General features: G+C 46.3%; 1 protein-coding gene across 5 annotated transcripts in view; it reads left to right on the top strand.

Moving 5' to 3' along the window:
- The window catches only part of LPIN1 (lipin 1), a 180,100-nt gene that overhangs the window by 25,067 nt on the left and 137,069 nt on the right, over window positions 1–17,964 (top strand). For 2 of the 5 annotated variants that reach the window (XM_073791576.1, XM_073791580.1), the window contains exon 2: window positions 6,348–6,404. In XM_073791576.1, the coding sequence (XP_073647677.1) occupies window positions 6,348–6,404 (57 nt within the window). Of the gene's footprint in view, window positions 1–6,347; window positions 6,405–17,964 lie in introns of those variants that run through there. The other 3 variants (XM_073791577.1, XM_073791579.1, XM_073791575.1) reach the window with 2 other exon arrangements.

The raw sequence follows: 17,964 nt of genomic DNA, 5'->3' as shown, positions 1-17,964 counted from the left end.
TATGTGTCTTGGGCAGAGGAAGTAGCATGTGCAAAGGCCCTATGGCTGGATGGAATAAATTGAATAGGAGGTGGTGAAAGGCCAGTGTGACTGGGTCAGAGAGATCAAAGGGTGCAGGTGGGAGATGAGACTGGACAGGTGGGTGGAAACTTTGTTCACCAAGTTAAGGAAGGGTTTAAAAAATTGTATACATTTTATATATTTATTTGAGTGGTTTTACTCATGGAGGTAAAACGACCAGATCATGTTTCAGAAAGATGCCCTTGGCTGCGGCAAGGAGGATGAACTACAACGTGGCAAAAGGAGATGTGGGCGATCCCATGAGGAGGCCGTGCCCACAGAATAGTGCCCCCTGAGATGCCCATGTCTTGATCCTCAGAACCCGTGAATGTGTTAATCACGTGGCAAAAAAGAATTAAGGTTGCAGATGGAATTCAGATTACTCATCACCGACTTTAAAATAGGGAGATTATCCTGGATTACCCCGGTGGGCCGGATGTAATCCCATGAGTTCAGAGAATGGGTCAGAGACATGGGACGTCAGAGGCACTCAACCTGCCCTCGAGAGCTTTGAAGATGGAGCAAGTGCTATTAACCTCATTTTGTAGTTGAAGAAACTGAATTTCTAAGACATGAAGTGACCTACCCAAGGCCAAGCATTATTAAGTATTATAACCAGGGCTTAGATCCAGTTCTCTTGAGTACAGACTCTCTTTCCATTTCTACACTAGTCGAAGGGACCCTGGGGGACCCAGGTTAGAGTCTGACTGGGTCCAGTTCCAGCCCCACCTGTGGTGTCCTCCTCTTCACCCCGTCTCCTTCCAACCAGAGCAAACCCTTCCTTATCCTCATCCCTTACTTCAGATCGTATTGACAGAGGGTGCTGGGCTCAGAAGAGGGGGATCTTGGCATTGGAATCATGATGTAGGAGGGCACGTGCATTTAAGCTTATAGAAATTTGGAGATAAAGAGCACTTAGTGTAATTCTGTCCTTTGACAGAAGAAAAACTGAAACCCAGAGAAGGGAAGTACCTTGTCCAAGGCCCCCTCCAAGTTAGTAAGACAGTCAGGACTAAATCCTGAATTGCTTCCTCCCCAGACCAAGGCTCCTCCCACTGCACCCTGGGCTGTTCCCAGGTGTTCCTGGAATCCTCAGCTGGCGTTTGGATGCATTTTCCCATAAAAGGAGGCTGTATAAACCGTACTGCCAGCAGGTCCCTGGTTGTACAGCTCAGCCTTGCTTCAGTTCATCTAGGCCATGGCTTCCTCTGCCTTTCCTCCCCTGGAAAAACGAACTCACTTGGATGGAACTCTTTCTATGCGAAAATGTTACTCTTTATTTAAAAAGAAGTTCAGATGAACAAATGAACCTTAGAATGTGTAAACTGGGACGCGCCTGGCCTATCACTGTGGACTTAAGGCCTGATGATCTGGAAGACTTTGTCTCTGAAGTCTCCCTCTTTCTCCTTCTGTGTGGTGGGAATTCTGTGGTCCAAATGCTTCTCCATCAGTGAAACGGCAGCAAGAGCTTTGGGGTCACGCAGACCTGAATTTGAATTTGGATTTAGGCCCATATATGTGACCTCCAGCAAATCACGGGCAAAGGCCCTACGAGGAACACAGGAGACTGTGTCCTGGACTTTGATCTTCATCAGGCAGCCATCGAGATTCAAATCCACCTTCATTGAGCACCTACCATATGCTGGTCACTTTCAAGTACATCTCTCGCTTAATTCCCACAGCAGCCCCGAGGTGGGTAGTGTCATGTAGGTTCTTTAGAAGAGGAAACGGAAGCTCAGAGAGGGTGAGTCAGTGGTTCAGTATTATTCTACTTATAAGTGGCAGAGGCCCTGACTAGGACCAGTCTTTGTGGTTCTATTTCAACTGCCCTACACCCCATAATGATTAATATAGTCAAGTGAACAAGCAAATCAACACAGCATAAAGGAAAAGACAAGAGGAAAGTATCTATCTATCTCCTATCTATTATTCTATCTACACTTACTAGGTCCATTCTCCAACCATTTTTTCATTTCTCTATATCTGTCTATCATCTATCTGTGCGTTACTGTATTTATCGAAGGACAAAAGATGGTTCAAAACATAACAGAATTTCTGTCTTGATCAGCTGAGGCTGTTATAACAAAAATACCACAGACTGGGTGGCTTAAACAACAGAAATTTATGTCTCATAGTTCTGGAGGCTAAAGAAGTTGTGGGTGCAAGTACAGTTTAGTTCTGCTGGGAGCCCTCCGCCTGGCTTGTAGGTGATGTATCACCTTCGTGACATATCCTTACATGGCAGAGAAAGAGCTCATTTCTCTCCTATCTCTTCTTTTAAAGGCACTAATCCCATCACAAGGACTCCACCCTTATGACCTTATTACCTCTCAGAGACCCCACCTCCACGTACCATCACACTGGGGATTAGGGCTTCAAATATGAATTTGGGAGGGACACAAACATTCAGTTCATAGCAGTTACATATGTCTAAATTAAGTGAGGAATAAAAGAAAATAAGAGGTAGAGGCAGAAAATAGAGCCAAGAATGAGGCTAACACAAACATGCGTTTCATAGAGTCCGGCTCATTTATAAGGAGTAGAGCAGAAGTGTGGCTCTGGCCCCCAATGTCTCAGGAAAGACCTGAGCAGTTACACATTTCGTGGTATAAATAAGGTGAAAGCAAAGCAGCTGTTCAGAAGATGCTCACCTGTTCCTGACACTGAGACTTCCGTGCTATCATCATCCAGGATTAGCAATTAAAATTTGTGCACTGTTGTTTTACACAGTATTATATCTTTTCTTTCTTACATCAGCTCCAGAACTATTTTATTTTTCTCTTCCTTTTACAGATGAGAAGATTGAGGCTTCGGAAGGTTACATTCCTTGCTAAAGGCCATACAGCTCTTATTGGGAGAAGGGGGTTCAAACCCAAATTCATTTTTGGCTTCCCCCAGGGTTGCTAACTGCTTGGTGCCCAGGGACCAAAGGTTGGGCTTCAAATTTTGCGTTAGAATTTTTTTTTTTTTTTTTTTTTTGTGGTACGCGGGCCCCTCGCTGTTGTGGCCTCTCCCGCCGCGGAACACAGGCTCCGGACGCGCAGGCTCAGCGGCCACGGCTCACGGGCCCAGCCGCTCCGCGGCATGTGGGATCTTCCCGGACCAGGGCACGAACCCGCGTCCCTTGCATCGGCAGGTGGACTCCCAACCACTGCGCCACCAGGGAAGCCCTGCGTTAGAATTTTGAATGACAACAGACAAATAGCTGTGGGGTGGAATGAGATTATTTTCTTCTTAGCTTTGAGAGAAATGACTGTTGAAATACACGGGTTCACCATTTTTGGTGTTCTTGTGTTTATTTTTAATCCCTGAAATCAAAGCAAATTTCTGGGGGCTCAGAGTCATTGCTCCCATGGCAGCAAAAAATATATTTGGTATTTGATTAGAAACTTCATTTTTAATTGGGACCAAATCCAAGCATTGTGAATTTGAACTGCTGCCAGTCTTCCTAGCCTACCTCGTGAGTGTAAAGTCCGTGCAACTGTTGTACCCAGCGAGTGCTGGCGGGCATGTGACTATGTTTGTGTCCCATGAGGAATTTGAGGTGGGTGGTTCAGAACATCTGTACCCAAGTGGCATGATTTTTTGCAGAATGCTCTAATACTCTAGAGGAGCTAAAATGGAGGTAGTAACTGGACTTCCAGAAGTGTTTCAAATGCATTGATTGGTTGAAACCAGGACTGAAATAATTACTATATTAAGCAATTTATAGATGCAGAAACCAATCGCCTTGTCCGCTCTCCCTACCAGGATCTGGACTTGAATAGAATTCCTTAACTCACATCTACCTTCTTTCCTGGGTTCTGTCTTAGAGGAAAATCTATCCTTTTTATTACAGATCTTCCAGAATACTCTAAGAGTCCTCCCCAAATTTACCCTTTTAGTTTTCCTCATTGGTTGATGCTTAATGATACCATCATCTACCAAGTCACCCAGGCCAGAAACTTCAGTCATCCTCAAACTCTCCCTGTTCTTCACCCATACCCTGGCCACGCTTTGCTAGAATAGCCTTCAAAGAAAAAAAAAAAGGGAATTCCATGGCCGTCCAGTGGTTAGGACTCCGCACTTTCACTGCTGAGGGCTTGGGGGTTGAATCCCTGGTTGGGGAACTAAGATCCCACAAGCTATGCGGCTAAGGGGAAAAAAAAAAGCCTTTAAATTTGCTTCTCTGCGTCCAAAACACAGATGTCAGACTGATCCTGTAAAACACGGGCCTGACCATCCCGCCCCTCGGCAGCTCCCCACCGTGTACAGTCACCATTCTCAAACTGTGTTCTCTGAAGCCAGGGCTCTGCACCCAAGCCTGGGGACGCCAGGCCTCTTCCCTGAAATGACCACAGCATTCCCCTCCCATTTTTTAAAAAATTTATTTATTTTTATTTATGGCTGTGTTGGGTCTTCGTTTCTGTGCGAGGGCTTTCTCTAGTTGGCGGCGAGTGGAGGTCACGCTTCATCGCGGTGCGCGGGCCTCTCATTGTTGCGGCCTCTCTTGTTGCGGAGCACGGGCTCCAGACGCGCAGGATCAGTAGTTGTGGCTCACGGGCCCAGCTGCTCCGCGGCATGTGGGATCTTCCCAGCCTGGGGCACGAACCCGTGTCCCCTGCATCGGCAGGCGGACTCTCAACCACTGCGCCACCAGGGAAGCCCCATTCCCCTTCTATTTACATACGGACTTCTGTAAAAGGTTTTGTTTAAGGAGGACATTTGTTAAAAAAAAAAGGAACTTTTTTTAAAAATGACCCCACTCTACGCATGTCTCCTGACTGCAGACCATCCTGGGCCTGCTCTGTATCGCTTGCACACGATGGGATATTCTCCAGTCCTGGGCGCTCCTGGCTGTTCCCCAAACATATGTGTGGTGCCTTTGTTTCTTTGAACACACCTTCTTCTCTGCTTGGAATGGAATTTCTCCTCCTCTCTCCTCAGAGAGCCCCACTTATCCTTCAGAAGCAGCTCAGATGTCACCTTCTGTGGATGGCGCAGAACCTTCCTTATATTCCCCGCAAGCAAACTATTGCCTCTCTCCCGGGCTCCCACCCGACCCTGGGCATGTCTTGGTGGTGGTCCTGGCCATGAAAACCTTTTCTACATGTCTTGCTGACTGCCCCCCACTAGATCATGAGTGACTCAAGGACAGGATTTCTATTTTACTCATCTCCTTGTTCCCACTACCTAGCAAAGCACTTGGCCCCTGCGAGAAACTAAATGAACCATCAGGTAAAGCAACACCAGTAATTATCTGCCAATCAACAATATGGATTGGAAAAGCTAAATGCCGTAGATGAATAGCAGGTAGGGTGATAGGCAAGGGAATGAGAGGATGAGGGAAATAGGAGTAAGGGGCTTCAGGGGTTGTTGATTCTGGGCTGCTTTAGTTTCACTCAGAACATATATGTTTTTTTAAAATTTTACTTTATTTATTTATTTATTTGGTTGTGCTGGGTCTTAGTTGTGGCCCGTGGGCTCCTTAGTTGTGGCATGTGAACTCTTAGTTGCAGCACACATGTGGGATCTAGTTCCCTGACCAGGGATCAAACCCGGGCCCCGTGCATTGGAAGCACAGAGTCTTAACCACTGCGCCACCAGGGAAGTCCCAGAACGTATGTGTTTCTGAGTATAACTTAAGTATAGTTTAAGGACTATGAAAACGTCTCACATCCCTTAGGCTGGGAGCTCTAATGGGGGCCCCTGTTGGAAAAGCAGACTGTGCAGGTCCTACTTGCTTGGATAATTTCATACCAACAGTCTTAACAGCTCATCTGTGCAGGAGGCTTTGCCCTTTCACCGGAATAGTCTCAGTGAGCGCTCACTACACACCCATCCATTCCAGGGTTGTTGTTATGCCCATTTTACAGAGAAAACTAGCCCTGTGAAGTCGTACAGCCAAGAAACAGTAGAGGCAGCACGTGAAAGCATGTCTTCGGACTCCAAATCCCATCATTTTTCCACGTTGCCTTATCTCCTGACATTTCCCCAATAGGTCCATGTGCTCTGGGAAGGAGGAGACCACAGAGAAGTAAAGGAGTGGGAGAGAGAGATTTACGACCTCACGATGTGTCGTTTCTTACCAAGACCTCACACTCTGAGTGTGTTCAGAAAAAACCTCACCAAATCCTTCTTCTTACTGCATTTCCTTTTTTTATTGAGATATAATTCACACACCGTAAAATTCACTGTGTTAAAGTGTACAGTTCGGTGGTTTTTAGTGTATTCACAAGGGTGTGCAGTCGCTACCACTAATTACAGAACATTCCCATTAAGTAATTTCTAATGTTTTTGTTTTCCAGATTCCAATAATGAGAGACCCTGGATGGATTCGAAATGTATGGTCTTCAAACATTAATGTGAGTAGAGTTGCTATGAATGCCCTAATTATATCAATACTTTGACTTTTCAAGATGAGAGAAAATACTCTTTGACAAACTGGTTTATTGCCATGGATACATGCAGTCCCCAAACCAGGACTCTGCCATTCGACTGAAGCTTTCAGAGTTGGCCTGTCGCCCTTTCTAAAGGTTTGATGAGCCCCAGATGAAGCTAAGAACATTATGGCTAGTTTCTAACCTCTTCTCCCTGCGAGCCAACCTCTGCCACGCATAGATCTGATTTTGTCACCTCCCTGATTAAAAAGCATTCAATGGGGCTTCCCTGGTGGCGCAGTGGTTGAGAGTCCGCCTGCCGATGCAGGGGACACGGGTTCGTGCCCCGGTCCGGGAAGGTCCCACATGCCGCGGAACGGCTGGGCCCGTGAGCCATGGCCGCTGAGCCTGCGCGTCCAGAGCCTGTGCTCCGCAGCGGGAGAGGCCACAACAGTGAGAGGCCCGCGTACCGCAAAAAAAAAAAAAAAAAAAAAAAATTCAATAGCTCCCTAATGCCAACAGGAAAATGTTCATATCAGGTTCATGCCATTCGTTTGCCCTTAACGGACTGTCACGTTTATTTAATAAGAGCCCTTGCGGCTGCCCCTGAACCCCTCAAAGCCCTCCTGAAGATTCTGCCTCTTCCTCCTGTACCCATTGGCCCCTTTTGTCACTGCCCTGTGCCTGGTCCCCAAGCCTCAGCTGGGCCCTGCAGGTTGTCTCTGTGACTGTACTTAGTGCTTTGCTCTCTGCTCTTTTGGGTCTCCCTAGACCCCGTGTTCAGCAGCCCGAGGGCCAGCACCACGCCGCCCCCATGCCCACGCCAGCTTCCAGGTTCTGCTCGTGAATCTGGCTCGCTGAGCCTCTGTAGTCCGGGGGGATAATTTGCTGAAGCATCCCTGGCAGTGGTCCACCTACACCCTGGTTCTTTTCTCACAGTATGTTCGTCTCGCCCTCACCTTGCCTAAGTTCAGCAAGTTCATACAACTTGCTCTACCCCATAGATTTTAAGCCTGGGATCCTTTCCTGTGGAGAAGAGGCTTGGAACAGCTCAAGGAAAGGCTTTTGGAATAATCCAGGGAGGAAGTGATAAAGCCTGAAGACTTATTTGTCCTGACTGTGGCCTGTCCTAAACCTTGGGGGTGTAGAATAAGAGTAACACTTGGTGTCTCTCTCAAAGAGCTCAGTGCGGAGAGAGACTCTGGTCAGAGTGTGGACCGAGAGGCCTAGTGCAGGGCCAGGCAGAGGGAGAGATTCTTCCTCAGATGAATCCAGGGGCTCCAGTTGAGTGAATGAAGAAGGCTGCCGAGGAAGGCCTGGCCCCGGCGACGCTGGGAGGACCGCAAGTTCTATTGATACTTCCCAGTGGATTGGCAGAGACGGGGCCCAATCAGAGGCCAGGAATCTTAAGCAGGGCAGGCAGCTAGTGGCCTCTGAGCCTGGAGTGAGGGGAGCCGTCCTCTATGGAGGAGAGGAAGGGCAGGAGGTCCCGGTAAGAGAGCCGCTCCGCCTGTGGGTAGGCGGGCAGGCTGGCCATCACAAGGTGGTGTGAGGCTGCCATTCTCCATGGCCAAGTCCCATTCTGCAGACCTGGGGGCTGGAGCCCATGGCCACCGGGTTTCCAGGCCCAGCCTCCGGCCCAAGGTGCAGGGCAATGGCCATGGTTACAAGGGAGGTGGTCTAGGAAGGGCATCTGTTGAGCCTCTGCTGCCGGGCCCTGTACTGGGCCCGTCACAGAGCTCATGCGGTAACAAGACAGGAAGCGATGGACAGGGGATGTGAAATAGGAAGTTTCTGCTGCAAGGGCGAAATTACAGAAAATCTTACCATCTAAGCAGGGGACCTGGATGTGGAGTCCAAAGTTCTGGTCACATCTGCCACTTAGAGTACGTGTGACATCGAGCAGGTTCCCTAACTTCTCTGAGCTTTAGTTCCTTGGCTGTACGTTGGGAGTTCGTCCGATCGTGACCACAGAGTGCTTGCTGTTCACCACCAGGCATTGTGTAGAAGAGAAGAGGGCTTGGAACTCAGCTTGGAGGGGTGGGGCAGAGAGTTTAGAAGCAATTCAGAAAAATGCTTCTAAGAGAAAGTGAGTCTTATGCAGAGTCTTGAAAGAGGTGTAAGCTAGCCAGGCACGGAGGTGAGAACTGGGTGGTGGGATTGGAAGAAGGGAAGAGTGGGAGGTGACAGTGGAGGAGAAGGGAGCAGGGTGCTCATGACGGGGGGCCTCACTTGCTTTTCTAAAGACCTTGGACTTTATCCTACAAGTAATGGTAATGCGGGGTGTTGGCATTGAGGGGCCTTAAGCAGGCAGTGCTATGTCACATCTGCAGCCCTGTTCCAGGGTAGTCATGGGATGGGGCTGGAGGCAGGGAGACCATTTAGGAGGTCATCGTCAGCCTGGTTGAGCTGAAGTGCGTGGTGGACAGTCCAAATGGAGGTTTCCAGAAGGTAGCTGGATGTTCGGTCTGGAGCTGAGAGGCAAGGTCAGGACTGGAGATACCGATCTGTGGGTCAGCAGTATTGCTGAAGTCTCCAAGGGGGACAAAATCACCCAGGGAGTGTGTGTGGCCAGGGGTGGTGGGCGAGGTCACACAGGTGGGTTTCCAATCAGAACCTCTACTGTCACAGCTTTTGGTAATTTTTATGTTGTTATCCTTAGAAGATAGGTTCATAAATTCCAAAAATGCTTAGTGATGAGAAAACCCAAACGAAGGGAAAGTACAACAGGGCAAGAGAGTAGGACTCAAAATCTCTGTCTTTGCCTGTCTGTCTCTTTCTCTGTCCCTGTCCCTGTCCCTGTCTCCTACTTATTGTGCAAATAAATGTTCTAGGCACGAGGGTACACTGATGAGTGTGTCGTGGCTGGTCTTTTGCTTGAAGGGCTCACCAACCAGTAGAGCAGATAGGGGCATACGGAATGACGCAGCGACAAGGCTCTGTGAAACGTGCCGTGACGGAGTTCCATGTGGGCTGGTTAGTACAGAGAAGCCAGTGATGAATCCTTCATGGACCCGAGGAATGTCTGAGGGAAGGCTTTCCTGGAGGTCCAGCTCTCAGTTTGAAGAATCTTGGTCTGGCCGTGGGATGCAGAAACCCCCCAAATACACACCAGCATACCCATCCCTGTACACATGGAGGTTCATTCAAGGCAAAAGGCCCCCGAGTTCTGGAGGGAAAGTTGAGCAATGAGATGTTCACCCAAACTGCGTAACCCGTCTAACTCAGGCGAGGGAACGTGGTACAGTTAGTCACGTGAAGCCTCCCTCTTGGCCAGCCTGTGCTTTGATTGCCCTATTTCCAACAAAAGCATCAATTCTCAGAATTCTAGATTATCCTGGCACAGTTACGTGGAACCATATTTTTCTTATTCCTTTTCTTTCTTATCTTTCAGTTTGAAAAAGGACAGGATTTAAAATGTCTTCTTGGATGGAGAGCACATTTTGTGCAGAGAGGAAGTGGCTTTTGGTTAGATTTAAATTAATTTTTGAATTTAAATTTTAAATTAAATATTTGAATTTAAATTAATTTTTGAATTTAAATTTTAAATTAAATTTGAATTTTAAATTAAAATTTGAAAAATTTTATCCAAGTGCTTCACGTGCCTATTTTCTAGAAAATCAACTAGGAGATGCTGACTCACGACTAAAGCCAACTACTTACGTATCTTCTTTGCACCTTATCCTATGGAGTTACTGATAAACTAGCTGATTCTCACAGAGCGTCATATGCTAATGCATCCTCCTTTTTCAGACTCTGCCATTTATGTATAATCTTATCCTGTTTTAGTTTGTTCTTTATTCAGACTCTGCCTTTCTTATATATAGAATTTTTCTTGGGGAGAGGTGTGTTTTTCCTGGAAGTTATGTTTGCCTTTCTTTTTCCTTGTTAGCAGGAAAAATTTGTGCTTCCCATTCCCTGCCCGTCCTTTCTCCCCTGCCCTCCGTCCCCACAACACACACACATAATGTCCTTAAGCTTTGACTTTAGTCTATCACTTGGAAACTATCACAGTCTTTATTTTTAAGTCCATTAACTTGTTTTAATTGGGATCTATTTGTCTTATTTGGATGACCATGATTTTCATATAGCACTTCGGTTTTCTTATTTATTTAACAAACTTTATATGGTACTTACCAAGTGACAGGTTCTCTCCTAAGAGTATTACAAACTTAACTCATTTACTTCCTTATAGTAATAAGTTGGTCTTATTATCTTCAGTTGAGAGATGAGAAAATGAGCACAGAGAGGTTGAGCCACTTGCTCAAGGTCACACAGCTGATAAATGGCAGGATTAGGATTCAGACCCACATCTTCTAGCTCCAGAGACTTTATTCCTAAGCACTGCAACATGCTGCCTCTATAAGAAGTTTTTCTCATTCAGTAGTTTCTAATTCTTTTCTTTTATTCCTTGCACTTAGTACTTTTATCACGTTCCCTAATTTTTCCAAACTCTCAGCTCTCTGTGCAGGAGTCCTTTTTTCCCCTATGACCTCTCTCTGCAGGAAATCTCTCTTCCTGCTTGCTCTCAGTCTTCTGCCAGAGCTGTCATCTTGGGAGGCTCTCACTACATCCACCTTTACCCAGATCCTTGTTTTCTTCTTAGCTCACTCTTTAAAAATAAGCAAACTGGAGTATTGTTTTCATGTAACCTCCCAGAAAAGGGAGATAGAAGATAAGTTTTCGAGCCCTTGCCTGTCTGAATCTCCTTTTTAACTTGACTTCACATTTGATAGTTTGGTTGGAATTAGCATTTGAGGTTGATAATTTTTCACAGAATTTGAATGCACTGTTTCACTGACTTCTAATAACCAATGTTACCTCTATGCCAGTCTGACTTTTGTTCCTTCCTGGGTGACCTACTATTACTATTTTCTACCTGTAAGTTTTTAGGGTCTTCAACTAATCCTCTGTGTCCTGAAGCTGCACAGTGATGTGCCCAGCAGTGGATCATGTCTCATTCATTCTGCCTAGACCTTGGAGCACACGTCTGTACTGTCCTAGTGGACAACATACTTGTAAGCTAATGAATATCAGCAGATTAAATATGTCAACAGACTAAAGGAAAATGGAAAACAGATAAAGAGTGGTGACTGGAGACCCATGAAGTTCCCCTCTGTCTCTCTTATCTCGCATAGCCCAGCTTTCTGGTCTACAATTGGTATTTTCATTCACTTAATCTTCTACTTTTGTTATGATTCTTTTTGGTAATCAGATTTTTCCTTTAACAGATTCTTTTTTGTTCTCCAGTCTTTTTCTCTTTCACAGCATTCTCCTGTTTTTTGTTTTCTGAATGAAATAACTTCCCAGATCTCTCTGAGATTTGAATTTGGGAATTTCTTCCTATTAATTTCTCTTCTGTTCCCTTCATTATTTTTATTTCTTCTGGAGTCAGGTTTCCCCCTGTCTGTCCTTCTCTCTCTTGCATGTTGCAGAGTTTCCTCAAATGTCTGGTGATTGGCAGTTGACTGTATGCCTGGGGTAGGAAGGTTGCCTGGAAACTCCCATGGCTGGGGTTCACTCTAACCAGTCAGGGAGCCGGTGGTTACCCGGGGAACAGTGTGGTTCTGGCTCCGGCACCTGTTTGAGGGTCTCCTGGGCAGGTAGCCCCTCCCTTGGCTGCAGCCCCCCTGCAGGTATTCCAGGTTGTAACTTGCTCCGTGTTATTTCTTTTTCTAAAATTTTATTTACTTTTTATTGAAGTATAGTTGATTTACAATGCTGTGCCAATCTCTGCTGTACAGCAAAGTGACTTGGTTCTATACATGTAGACATTCCTTTTTTAATATTTTTTCCATTATGATTTATCACAGGATATTGAATATAATTCCCTATGCTCTACAGTAGGACCTTGTTGTCTATCCATCCTATATATACTAGTTTGCATCTGCTAATCCCAAACTCCCAGTCCATCCCTCCCCCCCCCGCCCCCCCACCTCTTGGCAACCACAAGTCTGTTCTCTGTGTCCGTGAGTCTGTTTCTGTTTTGTAGATAGGTTCATTTGTGTCATATTTTAGATTCCACATATAAGTGATATCATATGGTATTTGTCTTTCTCTTTCTGACTTACTTCACTTAGCATGATGATTTCTAGTTGCATCCATGTTGCTGCAAATGGTATTATTTCATTCTTTTTCATGGCTGAGTAGTATTCCATTGTATATCTGTACCACATCTTCTCTACCCATTCATCTGTCGATGGACATCCACGGTTGTTTCCATGACTTGGCTGTTGTGAATAGTGCTGCTATGAACATAGCGGTGCATGTATCCTTTTGAATTATAATTTTGTCTGGAGTGTGCCCAGGAGTGGGATTGCTGGATCATATGGTAATTCTATTTTTAGCTTTCTGAGGAACTTCCAGACTGTTTTCCATAGGGGCCGCACCAACTTACATCCCCACCAACAGTGTAGAAGGGTTCCCTTTTCTTTTCTTTTTTTAAATGTTTATTTATGTTTATTTATTATTTATTTTTGGCTGGGCTGGGTCTTCATAGCTGCGCTGTCTTTCTCTAGCTGTGGCGAGCGGGGGCTACTCTTCGTTGCGGTGAGCAGTCTTCTCATTGCGGCGGCTTCTCTTGTTGCAGAGCATATGCAAGCAGGCTTCAGTATTTATGGCTCGCGGGCTCTAGAACGCAGGCTCAGTAGTTGTGGCCCATGGGCTTAGTTGCTCCGTGGCATGTGGGATCTTCCCAGAACAGGGCTCAAACCTGTGTCCCCTGCCTTGGCAGACAGATTCTTAACCACTGAGCCACCAAGGAAGCCCTAGGGTTCCCTTTTCTCCACACCCTCTCCAGCATTTGTTATTTGTAGACTTTTTAATGATGGCCATCCTGACTGGTATGAGGTGGTACCTCACGGTAGTTTTGATTGGCGTTTTTCTAATAATTAGTGATGTTGAGCATCTTTTCATGTGCCTACTGGCCATCTGTATTTCGTCTTTGCAGAAATGTCTATTAAAGTCTTCTGCCCATTTTTCGATTGGGTTGTTTGTTTTTTTGTTATTGAGTTGTATGAGCTGTTTGTATATTTTGGAGATTAAGCCGTTGTGCTCTGCGTTCTTTCTTTACTCAACCTTTCCCTTTGCTTTCACCTTCCAAATTTGATTAGCTGTCTTTTCCACAGAAGATGGCCCTCCTGTTCTCTCTCTTCACTGTTGTAAGTTTTTAAGTTCTGAAGTTGCCTTGAAATTTAATGAGATGCAGTGTCTGGAAGTAAAGGGAAAATAAACACACCCGTGTTTGTTCTGCTTCACCTGCTACCCTGCCCCAGGATTTTCCTCCTTGTTCAGCATTGTTAATGGAGCTATTCTGTGCGTGTCCGATGACATTCACTGTGTTCCTATCTAGAAATGCACTGCATATCTCTTACAGCCGATTGCGTTCCTTAGCCTGAATCACGATAGCCCCATTCTGCCGTACACGTCCCGGGTGGACTAGTGCCAAGCACCAGCACAGTCAAATCCAACAATAATGTATTTAATTAGAACCTTACAGAGAATGATCATTCCCTGTTCAGTGAATGCTTAGGTTTTATAGAGATGTCCCAGGGCTCCTTTCTCACTTGTGATAGAAACGTTCTATGAACGTCTCATTTTAGTGTGTATTCCCAATCCTCCCTTTCACCAAATCCTTCTCCCACCCCAGTGGGCATCCTGTTCTGAATTGTTTGTGTTCGTTTTCTCTTGCTGGACACACTGTGTATCGACTTATCTTGAGCTCTTTGAGGACAGAGGCATCTCTTAATCGTTAACCCCCCACTGTACCTAGCACAGAGTAAGCACTCAGAAATGGCTGGTTCAGGACATGTCAAACCTGAGCTTTCCAGTACGGTATCCACCAGCCACGTGTGTCTCCTGAGCAGCTGAGATGTGGCTGGTCCAGACCTAAGTGTGTTACACGTATAAAATACATCCTGGATTTCAAAGACAGTATAAAAGAAAAGAACGTAAAATATTTCACTAGTAATTCTAATATTGATCACCTGTTGTAATGGTAATATTTTAGATTTATTGACTTTAATAAAATATTTTATTGTAAAAAAGAGAAATGGCTGGTTGCATAGATGGGTGCATTCTTTGTGACTTCCCTCCTGCCTCATTCATGATAAGGGCACTGGTACCTTTAACACCAGTGCATCCCTAGTTAGTCTATTTTTATTAGGATGAATATATATATTTGCAACCAGGCATTATGACCCCTATATAATAATTATGCATACATTTCAAAATATTTATTGAGCACCTACTAAGTGCCAGAAACGGTGCTAGGTATTTAGACAGAAATGGTCTTTTCCTTCCTGCAGAGTCTGTCTGCTGGGGAGAGATTTTACAATAATTGCACACACAGATGGAGCATTTAAACTATGCTCAGTACATTGAATGGAAGATATGCAGAGCAGTGTGAGTGTCTAACAGGGAGAACTGACATAGATGGGGACGTTACTGATGCTTGAACTAAGGTTGAAGAATGAGCAGTGGTTAACCAGGTGAAGGGGGGAGAGGATTCCATGCAGGGGGAACAGCAGCTACAAAGGCCTGGTGGTAGAAGGCAACAAGACAAGCACAAAGACAGGAAAATGATCCAGCGCAGCTGGAGCTTAGACTGTGTGGAGAAATAGCGGAACCAGAGCAGCCGGGACAGCAGACACGCAGTCAGACGTTTGATGCTGGAGAAGCGGGCACGTGTGTGTGTCAGAGAACCGTTTCCCATTCAGATGCTCTCTAGCTGATCCATCTGTCTGTGAGTCTCCTGAGGACACTGCAGCTGAGCTGAGCATCAGTGGAGCCAGTCGTACCGCGGTGGGTTCGACACTACAGAGCACAGAGTGACAGAAGAGAACTGAAACTGAGCAGTGTTGGGACCGGGATAAATCTTTGTCCGCCCAGCCCCCAGTCCCTGCCTCCCACTGGAAATTCAAGAAACCCTCAACTGATTCTTTGTCTTGAGTATGCCCCACTCTGCTCAGAATTTCCTGTAATTAGGTTAGTGATGCCCAAACCTTCACTTACACAGCCCCTGGGGAGGGAGACAGGAGAGGAGAATATTGGGTGCGGGTGTTATAGTTTAAAATTAAAGTGGAATCACATTAATTTCTTCTTCTGAAACTACCTCAATGTCCTCTGAAATGAACGGAGATGCCCTGGGGTGTCATGGGCCCAGGACTGACAGGTATCATCACACTGCATGTGTGTTTGGGGGCTTGGGCAGGGGTGACGATGCAGGACTGTCTGTACCTAGGAAGTCACAGCACAGATGTGTAGATGACAGGTCAGAGCTGACGGTCCTCTATTCCCACTTCCTCTCTTTCTGATGTGGAGAATGAGGCGACATCTTTAGGGTCTTATAAGTGGCAGAACACAGACCAGAACCCAGGTCTCCAGTTCCCCAGAACCACACCCTGCCCAGGAAACCTCAGATTCCAGAAAGTTCTGTGGGATTTTATTACTGGGCCAATGTCCTTACTGTTTGGGGAGGAAAAAATCACAGAGTGTGGCCAAGACCCAGGTCAAATTTATTTTTTTAAAGCTTTTTAACAAAATTTAAAAAAAAATTTTTTTTTTTGCTGCGTTGGGTCTTCATTGCTGTGCGTGGGCTTTCTCTAGCTGCGGTGAGCGGGGGCTTCTCTTGTTGTGGAGCACGGGCTCTAAGCTCGCGGGCTTCAGTAGTTGCGGTGAGTGGGCTCAGTAGTTGTGGCACGTGGGCTCAGTAGTTGTGGCTTGCAGGCTTTAGAGTGCAGGCTCAGTAGTTGTGGTGCACGGGGTTAGTTGTTCTGCGGCATGTGGGATCTTCCCGGACCAGGGCTTGAACCCATGTCCCCTGCATTGGCAGGCAGATTCTTAACCACTGCGCCACCAGGGAAGTCCCCCAGATCAACTTTAGTGTGGAGCTTGGGGAGGGCCACTTTCCCTCTGGGGACATGGGTTACCTTACAGATGCAACCTGAGCGCTGGACCAGGTGCAGATCTAAAACTCAGAATTAGCTTTTGGAACCAGCTTGCTCTCCGAATCCCTTTAGACAGAGTGTCCCTGGCCCTTTTCTCCTCTTGGGGCAGAAGCCTCGTTCACCTCTGTTTTACCCAACATAGAGCTTCCCTAGAACCAGGTCATCCTCTTTGGGGGGCGGGGTGGAGGTGGAGAGCAGCTAATTCACTCCAGGAGCCAAAGAATCAGGTGGCAGCATTTTGAGCCTGACCTGCCCACCTCCACACAGACCACCATTCCTCTGCGGGCTGCTCGGGTGGGACACAGCGAGGCTAAGCCCAGAATTCTCAAACTGGTTATGCAAAAGATCCAGCAGTTCACTCTGGATCTGCCTCCCGTTCAGAACCCTCCACAGCCCTGTTCCAAGTGGGGATCCAGCTGGGAGCTCCCAGGCTCCAGACGCAGCCCAGATGGTCTCTGTACACGCCTTACCTGTCTCCTTCGGTCTTTTTATCACGATCACAAATCCACCTACTTTCATCCTTCAGATCCTTTGGAATCTGCAGGCAGATATGATCCTATCCTCGCATTAGGCCACCATTTTTCCATCTCCTGTTCCCCCCCAGTGGGTTTTCTTTTGCAGGTTAAACAGCTTTTGTTATTAGAGAGTGGTTTGGCCTCACCTTTCAGGTTGTGGGTCGTTCCTTCCAGAGAGGCGTGCGCCATCCTTACGGAGCTCAAGTATGAAGGTGGCACCGAATGTGGTTTTGTGAGTGTGGCGTGACCTGCAGAGAAAACCACGAAAAATGACTTCCTTTGTTTCGGGCTAACAGTCGTCTATCTGCGCAGCCCAATACCACAGGTTTGGGGAAGTGTGAAGGTTCGGGATCTTCTTCTCCTGAGGCTGGCAGAGGGGCACAGAGGCTGGAATCTTGTGGCCATGCATATGCTGGCTTCATATCTCAGTAGAAAACTGTACACTTTAAATATGAGAATCACAATTTAAGAAGCGAGTTAACGTTTTTTAGCCTCCTAACTTTGGTAAGGCTGGGTTGACATGATCTGGAGAAACTACAAGAAGAGCCTCATATTTGGTTGAAATGGTTTGTAGATAGCTTAGACACTGCTGCTTCCAATGGCATTCTCTCACACAGGACAGAGTGTGCTAGATTGGCACGTGACTTCCTGAAACGTGCTGGGTTGCATGGTGACAAGTCAACAGAGCAATGTACAAATCCCACGCAGCTACTGGGACCTACTGCTCAGCCTTTTCACATTAGAACGTCCTTTTCAGGACTCTACCTTAACCACAAATCTATCCAAGCTACCATGAGCTAGAGACGAAAGGAACAATTCTCTTCCTTGTTAAGAATTGATCTTACAGACGCGACTTTTCCATTAAGATTCAAAAGCACCATCTGAAGAAGACATGGGAAGGGGTAAGCAGGTTGTGTACATCTGGAAGACCAACTCTGGCTGTAACTCTGGATTTTCCCAAAGAATGAGAAGGCCCATGGTTTGTGAACCAATATTTCCAAGTTTTACCTTCTACTCTGATGTTTAACATCTGGTGGTAGGCATTCTGGTCATGCCTAAAGAAATTGCTTGTGAGAAAACAAT

The sequence above is a fragment of the Tursiops truncatus genome, chromosome 14 (assembly GCF_011762595.2).
Source record: "Tursiops truncatus isolate mTurTru1 chromosome 14, mTurTru1.mat.Y, whole genome shotgun sequence".
In the NCBI taxonomy this organism is placed as follows: Eukaryota; Metazoa; Chordata; class Mammalia; order Artiodactyla; family Delphinidae; genus Tursiops; species Tursiops truncatus.
The sequence above is the reverse complement of the archived record's forward strand: the minus strand, read 5'-3'. Positions and strand labels throughout refer to the sequence as shown.